The sequence below is a fragment of the Poecile atricapillus genome, chromosome Z (assembly GCF_030490865.1).
Source record: "Poecile atricapillus isolate bPoeAtr1 chromosome Z, bPoeAtr1.hap1, whole genome shotgun sequence".
Taxonomy (NCBI): domain Eukaryota; kingdom Metazoa; phylum Chordata; class Aves; order Passeriformes; family Paridae; genus Poecile; species Poecile atricapillus.
In genome coordinates, this window is record NC_081289.1 from 72,625,104 (window position 1) to 72,634,964 (window position 9,861).

At 51.0% G+C, this 9,861-nt stretch overlaps 1 protein-coding gene and 1 long non-coding RNA gene across 2 annotated transcripts; both read left to right on the forward strand.

The window, feature by feature from the left end:
- The first annotated feature begins 480 nt into the window (after positions 1-480).
- LOC131572605 (uncharacterized) lies at positions 481-3,614 on the forward strand. The gene is made up of 4 exons (XM_058825851.1): positions 481-1,438; positions 1,683-1,867; positions 2,410-2,530; positions 3,607-3,614. Exons 1-4 carry the CDS (start codon positions 481-483, stop codon positions 3,612-3,614), a joined length of 1,272 nt encoding a protein of 423 aa, XP_058681834.1.
- A 513-nt stretch (positions 3,615-4,127) lies between these two features.
- LOC131592764 (uncharacterized) lies at positions 4,128-5,225 on the forward strand. The gene is made up of 3 exons (XR_009280704.1): positions 4,128-4,255; positions 4,606-4,723; positions 5,093-5,225. It is a non-coding gene; the product is annotated as an uncharacterized LOC131592764 (long non-coding RNA).
- The last annotated feature ends 4,636 nt before the right edge of the window (positions 5,226-9,861 follow it).

Below are 9,861 nucleotides of genomic sequence, written 5' to 3' on the forward strand. Positions count from 1 at the left end.
GGCCTCCTGGCTACTGTCATGAGGATGGAAGCCCCAGCTCTGCAGAGTGGGTTGTAGAGCTGAATTGTGCCTCCTCATTGGAGCTGCCAGAGTGGGAATGGCCGTGGTGCAAGCAACCCCCTGGACCCCCCAGCCCAAGAGCTGAATCCTAATAAAGGCATCAAACAGGAGTCTTGTTTCCTGGCCAATTTCTTTCACTTGCATAAAGCATCATCCATTCATGGTGCAGCACTTTAGCTTTGATGTCAATGCTGACAGAATTGCTGCCCCTTCCTGCTGCTGCTGACCCCGGAGCCGCCGCGCTGTGCCCGCAGCCCCGGCTCTGACGCGCTCGTCCCCGCCGAGTCTGGCCCGTGCCGGGGCCGCGCCGGGCGCGCGCGGGGCTGAGCGCAGCGCCTCCCTCAGGCCGCGCGCCGCCGGCGCAGCCGAGGCCGTTGCGGTGCGGCCGTTGCGGCGAACAGTCGGAGACAGGTCGGGACCATGGCGGAGGTGCCGCTGCCCGCCGGGCTCAACGCCAAAAGCTTCCCCGCCAAGCTGTGGCACCTTGTCAATAGCCCCCGCGTCCTCTCCGTGCGCTGGGACAGCCAAGCCCAGGGGCTGCTCATTGACCGCTCCCTCTTCGAGCGGGAGCTGCTCAGGCCGGGCGGCGACCAGGGGCCAGCCCCGCACACCTTCAGAGCCACCCAGTTCCGCAGCTTCGTCCGCCAGCTCTACCGCTACGGTTTCCGCAAGGTGCCGGGCCGGGCTGGCGCGGCTGCGCCGGGTGGTGCCGGGGCCTGGCTCCACTACACAAACCCCTGCTTTCGCCGCGACTGCCCCGAGCTCCTGCGCCGCATCAAGTGCAGGACCGCGGCCAACAGGCAGCCGCCGGCGGCGGGCGGGGACAGGCGCAGGTGCTTCCGGCAGCTCCCGAGGGCGCGGCCGCTGCCGGACGGGCGGGAGAGACGCAGTGGCTTCCAGGCGCTCCCCAAGGAGCGGCCGCCGCTGCCGCCCAGGCCCCTGCCCAGTGGCTTCCTCCTGCTGCACAGGGAGCGGACGCTGCCGGACTGGCGGGAGCTGCGCAGGCCCCAGCCCGGCCGCTTCCAGCAGCGCCCCAAGGAGCGGCCGCTGCTCACCCGGCGCCCGCCCTGCGGCTTCCACCTGCTGCACAGGGACCGGCCGGGGCCGGCCCGCTGCGAGGGGCCGAGCCGTTTCCAGGAGCTCTACGGCGAGCGGCCGCTGCCCGCCGAGCGGGAGCTGCTCCGAATCCCGCCCTGCGACTTGCTCGGGCTCCACGGGGAGCGGCCGCTGTTTCTCGGCCGGGAGGGGCCCCCCAGCCACTTCCAGGAGCTCTATGGGGAGCAGCTGCCTCTGGCCGACCGGGAGGTGGTCAGGAGCCAGCCCTGCAGCTTCCAGCAGCTCCACAGGGAGCAGCAGCCCCCAGCCTACAACCCACCAGGTAGGAAAAGAATTCTAGCCTTGCTTTTCCAAAAGGTCATGAGAAGTGGCGGTTGGAAGTGTTTTCCCACAATGCTGTGTCATTCTGAGACAGAAATTGTCAAGCCTGCTAGGAAGGGGGTCCTAGAAGGCGAAAAGGTTCTCTGCCTGGTTTTCCTGTGATGTTGCATCCAAGGCAGCAGTAGAGCTCTGCATCCCAAGGCCACCTTCTGGAGCCTGACCACAAGGTGTTTGGATTCTTGCAGCCACTCCGGGCACGTCAGCCTCCAGTGCTCCACCTGACAGTGCCGCCTGTGCAACAGCATCAACGGCCTCAGCAGGGAGCGCACTTAAGGAAGAGGAATCTCCACCGCTGGATCTTGGCCTAGCTGTGGAGAAAATGATTCGGGAGATCAGGAGATCCCTGTCTGAGAAGTCTCCCTCTGCTCAGGTAACCCCACTGGATGGGAATAAAAGGGGCTGGACCGAGAGCTCCGTGGCTCAGAAGCACCACCTTGTGATGGATTGCCTGAGCGCTTGGGGTGGGTGGTGAGACTCCCAGCCACAAATGTGTGCTTTGTGTGTGGCTTTGCAGCACACAGCCCTGGGCAGTGCTGGGAACGAGCTCTGCCCTTACTGACAGCTGTGTTGGCAACAAGGAGAGCCCCTGGCTTTCTGCTGGCTGATTTCTTACAGCTCGTGGGGTAAGCCAGGGTCAGAGCATGAGGGCACATGCCCTCATTTGGTGTCTTCTGGTTTTCTGCGTTCACGTTTTGCCTCAGTGGTCATTTTGTAAAAGCTTCCACTTAGCCTTGGCCATGGAATCCTGAACTGAAAAGGTTTATCATGTGAACCGTGTGGGGAGTGTTCCGCCCCCCCCCTGACTCTGCTCCCTGCCCTTTGGGAGTGGAGAAGGGTTATTGTAGCCCTGATGTGATTCCAAGAAAATACTGAGTGATCTTTGGGTTTCTTTCTTTCTGCTTTTCATTCAAGGGGAATATTCATGTTGCCTCCGAGTCCTCAGGAGGGGAACCCGTGAACGAGGCTGCAGCAGAGGAAGCTTCATCTGGCACCGAGAACTGCGGTGACAGTTCCCCGGAGCCTGAGGAGCCTGGTAAGGAGAGAGCCCACATTGGTTTGAGCCCCATTGGCCCATGGCTGCTTTGAGCCTGTCCCTGGCAGGAAGGGAGATCAGGAGAGTTGAGTTCTTGTCGGCAGGCTTGGTGCTTCCTGCTGCCTTTAGTTCGAGTCCTGCACTGGCACAAGCTCCTCAAGCCCTGCCCTCCACACTTTTCCAGAGGCTCTGACACTGAGTCCTGTGCTGTGACAAGAGAGCTGGGAGTAAACCTGACCTTGTGGCAGCTGTGTCACCAAGCTGGGTGTCCCAGTTTTGTGCTGAAGTCCATGGATCAATTTTCTGCAGCGTGACAGGGGAAACCAGGCTGAGCACCTCTTGCAGTAACAGGGAGAAAAAAGAGTGAAAAATGAGGGCGGAAGTCCAAATCACTGACTGTAGTACCAGTTTGCTGGTATCTTCCCTGAGACACAAGGAAAACAAAGAGAGCAGAACATCAGAGGCCAATTAATGGAAAAATGACAAATCCGGTAACACAAGAAAAAGCCTGAGGGACCCCAGATCAGCGAGACTAAGAGGAGAGAGGAAGCCCTTTGGATCCAATCCTCGGCCAAGTCGGTGCAGCCTGCAGGCCTTCTAGGGAGCTCTTTCCCTACCAGCTTGTCCTGTCAGAGCTGATGGTCAAGCTGGAGCATCTACTGCTCACTGTAGAGGGCAGGTTGTAGATCTGACATCATGGAGCTGCTTCATGATTCAGCTCACAGCACCCTGCAGCCTCAGCCACTGCAGCGAGGCCTGAGGTCTTTCTGTCAGCACAGAGAAAAAAAACAATTCCGGCCTTCTTTGTGGCAGCTGGCACCGCCTGTGTTTCAAGCTCTCGTGCGTGCCATTTGCACTGTGGGAACCGAGACTTTATTGAGATACTTGAATGCTTCACACAGTTTTGGAAACTTGGAAGGATCCCTGTTCTTGAAAGAGCAGGCTTCAAATTCCCAAGGGAGAGTCTGCCTTTCAGACCATCTTCTCCAATCCCTGATAGGACAATGGCTGCCCAAGGGAAACAGGGCCCCACCCACAGGGGCCAATATTGACTCCGTGTTCCCTTTGCTTCCCAGATGCCTGAGAGACGTCTCCTGGAGGGCTGCCCTGCACGGCAGGAAGAGACAGAGGGAGGGCCTGTGACCATCAGGCAGGCACAATCCCTCTGTTTTACATCTATAGCTTTCTGTAGTTCTACTTAGTAATGCTTATAGTTACATTTATAGATTCTGGTCTGTTTCTATAGATTGAATTATTTTATATATTTATATATAATATAGATTCTATAGAAGCTCTCTATTTAGAGATCTGTCTAGTTAAGTGTAGATATAGATAAAGATGTGATATATTTTTTATATGGAATTGCATTTATAGATTTTCTGATTGAAATTTATGTATGTCGAGAGTAAAATTAATATACATATATACATATATAGACAGTTCTATTTATAAATGCATATAGGTATATTTGAAGGGAAATACAGATATTCAGAGGGATAAGTTTCTGTTTGTGTAGCCTTAGGCTGCATTTTAACCTCTTTCCCCCCTCGGCTGCCTTTTCACCTCTTGTTTTTCCCCCTGCGCCCCTTCTGTCCCCTCTTCCTGTGCTGGGTCCGAGCTAGGGCCGGGCCCGGTGGAGCAGCAGTTCCAGCGCCAGCTGTCCCTGGAGCGGTGGGAGCTGCCGGTGGCCCCAGGCACTGTCCCCTGAGGAGCTGCTGAAGGACGGTGAGACTGAGGGGGCTGAGGAGGCGGTGACGCTGAAGGGACGGTGACCTTGAGCTGCTGGGGGCACTGAGGACTGTGGGGGAGCAGAGTGCAATGGTGGCACTGAGGTGACAGGGAGGTAGCACAGGCAGAGGGGGGTGCCGGCTTTGAGGGGACAGAACGGGTCAGAAGGGACTGAGAGGGGTGAGAGGACTGCGAGGGGCTGAAGAAACTGAAGGGGGGGCTGGGGTTTTGCCGAGAGGACGGCGGGGCTGAGGGGATGGAGGGGCCAGCAGGGAGCACAGAGGGGTCAGGGACTGCAGCTCTGCCAGGCCTTGGAACTAATTCCAAAGCCTCCACTTTTGCCACAGCTGCCCTGAAGACCTTGAGGCCAGCCAGACACTGCCAGGAGCCAGCAGGGAGAAGCTGAAGGCCACGAGCAAGAGCAGCAAAGAGGGAGCTGCTGCTGCTGCCACCCCGAGAGCCTGGGTGAGGCCACAGGGCCGGTGAGGCTGCGCGGTGCTGAGGGTGGCGTGGGCTTTAGCCGTGGGTGCTGCCCGGCTGGGCAGGAGCAGCCTCTGCCCATGCCGGGGCTGCTCAGCACTGCTGCCCCGGCCAGCACAGGGGCTGTCCTTGGGCAAGGCAGCTGTGCCAGCAGGGCCCGGGAGCTGTGCCGGGCTGCCGGGGGCTGCGGGACAGTCCCGCCGCGCCTGCGCTCGCCACACACTGGCCCGCTCGGCCTGCTTGTTCTTTCAGCCCTCCTGGGGAGGCTCTGAGGTTTTCCCTTCCCTGCTGGAAGGGCAGGTGCTGCCAAGGGAAAGGTCCCAATAATGACTCGGTGTTCCCTTTGCCTCCCAGATGTCCCATCTGCTGTCCTTGTCCAGGAGAGCTGCTCTGCACGGTTGGAAGAGACTGAGGGAGAGGCTTTGAAGATGGGGGAGCTGAGTTCCCTCTGTTTAAAGAAGAACGGACTCATGCATAAAGAGGGATAATTATGTGGCTATTTATATATGTATATATGTATATTCCTATTTGTATAGAAATATTTCTATATATATGTTTTTCTATTTATGGATGTATTCTTTGTACATATGTATGGATATATACACATACATGTTTGTAATTTTGTACGTGTATATAACTATACATATATGTTGCTATAGTTGTGTTAAATTCTATCTCCTTATACCTAGGAGATACAGTTGTGTATATTTTGATTGATACAATTATAGTTATTTGGCTCTTTAAATAGGTATATTGGTATTTGCATAGGTAGATATGTGTATTTTTATATTTTTATCTGTATGTTGATATAGGATATGGATTGACATGATATGGAGTAGTAGAGTTGTATAATTCTGTTAGCTGTGATGATCACTATTTGTATACTGTTATTTAGAGAGGGAATGTATATTTTTGTATTTCTGTGTGGGCCGTATGTTTTTAGTAATATGTAATAAATGGTTAAACATCTAATTGATTTTTATGTATAGTGAGTTGTTGTAGAGGCTGGAAATAAATTATCTTTTCTTAACATAATTTAAGTTGGTACTTGTATATTTGTATATCCTTACATAACAGTATTTGTATATTTTTACATAGCATTGTTCTAATAATCTAATAAATGCCTTTTTTGACCCTTAAATGAGATTTCCATGGTGTAATGTATTGTTAGCGCAGGTGTAGCCATTTGTAATTGTAAGATGGGTGTCTGTGAGGGAGGGCAGGAGCCTTCCCCGGAATGAAAAATGTAGACCCCCCTCCCTCCAAATTATTATAATTCTGAATTTTGAAATGAAGGGGCTCTCAGGTAAAGATCTGGGGATAGGAAGAACAGCTTTTGACTGGTATGTACAACAAGGCAAACAAACAACTCGAACTACAGCGTTACCAACCAAACAGAACCAGGGAGCTCATGACAGCCCTCTCAGCTGAGACGGGAAAGGATAGAAGAGGCTTTGCTTCACAAAGCCCCTGCAGGCAGTTGATCCCGGTAGCCCAGCAGGGCTCTGAGGAACACCCACCCAGCTGCAAGAGCAGGAATGAGCAGAGATGCCGGGCCGGTGGCTGAGGTGTAGCAGCAGCTCCGCGGCGGTGGCTGGCACTGCCGCACGTCCCGGCAGGACAGGGGCTGCGAGGCCCACAGGAAAAGAAGCAGCAGCAGCAGCAGCATCTCCATCTGGGTTATGGCAAATTCCTTTCCCCAAGCAACAACAGCCCCTCAAGTGTGTCCTGCTCTGCAGCTGAAGAAACCAGCCAGCCCCCACCTGCCCCCGCCCTCCCTTTTTCCCTGGGCCACCTCCCCCCTGGGCCCAGCCAAACTCTTTGTCTTCTCCAACACCTATTAAGTATGAGCAGTCAGGTTTCCCTGCAGCTAGTTAATGGGGAAAACACGATAGGTGAGAAGGAACAAAAGGAAGGACACCTAACCAGACACCTAACCCCCAGGACAGTCACATCGCTGGGTGCATATCAGCAAAAATTGTGTCTTCCTACACTGCAAGGAGATCTTGCTGGCACTAGAGCGCACAGGAGAGTTGCCCCTGAAACACACACTAATTTATTGCAGATATACTGAAAATATTAATAATTTCTAATAGCTCCTCAAAAATAAGTCAGTATAGACTGTTTTAATGTTGCCCCTGCTGCATGTAATACCAGAAGAGCAGTGAAAAAAGATACATTTACGTAAAGCATATTTCACTTCCCGAACTGTCTGTTCTTTAACATGGAACAGGTAAGTATCCACTAGTAGGAAAAACACTGAAGTTGCATTTTCAAAGTGGTAAAAATTATTGTGATTCAAAAGTTACACTGCCTTATAGGAAAAAGGAAAGATATGGGGCCTAAAGTGATCAGACCTGTACATTGACACACATTCTTTACAAATTAGTTTTAAATGGGAAAGAAGTAAGTTTTAGGAAAAAAAAATCTTGATTGAAGATCATATACCACAGTTTGAAGAATTTTTCTTTCCTAAAAATTACAACCTTTTCTGTGGCTAATTTTTAAACCAATTTTTGGCCCAAACACTGAAATGCAATATCCATCATTTACCTTGAGGTGCTTGTGTCATTAAATTCTACCAGTACTGTAGAAAACTGGGGAAGGCTCATGCTGCCACACACAAGAGAAGCTCGTTTCTTTTGAAGTGTCAGGATCCTTCAAACACAGCCAAGGGCAGCTCCTCATTCTTAGCCACGGAGTACTGTGGAAAAGTCAATGTAACCGTAACTCTACTACGGGGGCGACTAAACATTGTCCATTGGACCATCCACTTTTCAACCACCTGCCTCCTTCTCTCTAGTAGGGCACAAGGCCAGTATTCGTGTGTTTCTCGTGCCTCACCCAGATGACAAAGAAGGTCCTCAAAAAGAGGCCCTTTCTGGATGGAGCAGCACAAAGACGGACATGTGGGAAATAAGGGCCATGAAACATGAAGAAAAATGTCCCTTCTTTTCTGAACTCCTATTTTCTCCTTTGTCCTGGGGTGACTTTATGATACTGGTATCCTCAATCGCCTGGTTTATGTTCTCTATTAAGTTCTGCACCTTTAAGACTGGCTCTGAGGGTGAAGAGGGGGAAGAAGAAGCACACAGTTTGTGTTGAAAGAAAACATCACTCCCCCACATCCTGCTGCTGGACTGTGGTGTCTGCAGCATGGACAGACAGCAGCACAGAGCTTCTCTTTGGCTTTTAGTTAGTTTTAGCTAGCTGAGGCAGAGGAGTTCCCTGGACCTTTTTTAAATTATTTTCCTGGATCTGTGCAAACCTGCTCTGGACTGAAAAACAAATCCCAGGAGCTCACGCCTGTGGCCCACCAGGGCCTGGGCCTCGGCATTTTCTGGCACCGGAGGCTCTGATAAGAACCTGAGTGAGCTGAGCTACACCACATGAAAAGGACTTTTCTTCCTAGATTTGCCATCCCGTTGAACGGTGAGAGGTTTTATTGTTTATTATTATTCAATTTTCTGTTAAATAAACAGCTTTTTCCACTTCTCACCAAGGAAATTTCTTTTTTTTTCCTGGACCAGTTGCGGGGAGGGGTCATTTGAATTTTGTTTTTCCCTGGGGAACCCCCATTTGGAGTTTTTCTCCCAAATTCACCCTAAACTAGAACATCCTTATAATAAATGGAATTGATTCATGCTAACTAAATGGTAACTGTTATTAAAGTGATTATTTGAAGCAATCAAAAGAATCAGTGTTCCAAGAGAGATGCACCTCTTTATAGATGGGACATGGTAAAACTGAGGTACAGGATGTCGTTTGGGTGATGCCCCAAGACGAAAATGACCTTGAGAGGGACCAAATTAGAACCTCTTTAGGCATTGGGCCTAAAAATCAGTAAATACCAGACTAATGAGTAGACTCACGTAACACAGCGCTCAGTATGCAGGCGCAAACCTGTAAGGTTATCCAAAGGACAACGAGGAAGAGGAGAAGCCTTCGCCAAAAGACCACCAAAGGAAGGCTGAAGAGCCCCTAACAACAAGTGAAGCGTGCGCCGTGAAGAATAAAGGTAAAAAAAATAAAGTGAGGTAAAGTCAGAAAAATTGGAACTGAGAGGAAACTTACGGGAAATATTCATGAATATGTCTAAGCATACAGCATATAAGGTTAGCTTGAAGTGCTTTGTTTTGTACGTGAGGCAGGGTGGGAAGCCTCCGCACCCTGGTCGGTTTTAGACGTGAGGTGGGGTAACAAGCCCTCCCCGTACCCTGGTTGGTTTTGCTTATGCTGTAATCGTACTGAATTCCTGGCAAATTCTATCTATCAATTGTCATGTTTTTACTAAATTGTATTATTTTCCTGAGCTCTATTCTTTTATACCAAATTACTATTCAATTGACTGAATCACATTCATTTTTACTTAAACTGCCATTAACCCAAGAAACCTAGTTGTCAAAATTCTAATTTTATTTATAACACTTTGGTGCCAAAACCTGGGAACTCAAGTCCAAGGGAAGAGCATCTAACCATGGGAAGGAGCTCCTTACCAATCATTTCAGGTGGTCCCAAGGTTAGTTCGTGCTCCCTTGGAAATAGGAGTTACAATTAGGATCAAGCATAAGCAAAAGAAGCTAGCTGTAGCAAGGGCTCAGAAGAGCTCCTGTAGGAGTGCCAGCCAGAGATGATGGTGCCTGTAAAATGTCTTGTGCAGAAGAACTGCATGGGAAAACGGACTGTGTGAGTACCACGGGCTTGGGCCGGGGGGGCAGCTGTGCGCCTGTGTGTATGTGTGGAGTGTCTGAGATGGGGGCTGGGCAGCCCAGACCCCTGAAGTGAGAGTGGGCCTCCAATGTACTGAGTTTTCGGCTCTCCGTGAGGATACAAGCTGGGAAAGGAGGGAAGTGAAAGAGAAGAACGAGTAAAAATCCCTGGAAGGGACGGGAGGGAGAGTCCCAGTTTTAAAACCCACGGAAAAATCCTCAGGGAGAGGGGAGCGATCTGATCGCTGAGTGAAGTGACTCAGGAGGAGAGTGATTGAGTCAGGTTCAATTTTCTTGAAAAAGAGAAATAGTTGGCAACTTAAGTATGTAGATAAGAGGGATTGCAAATAGAAGTAGCCAGAAAGAAGTAGTTGAGGGGGGAGGAAACAAATTGAGAAAGAGAGAGAATTAGGC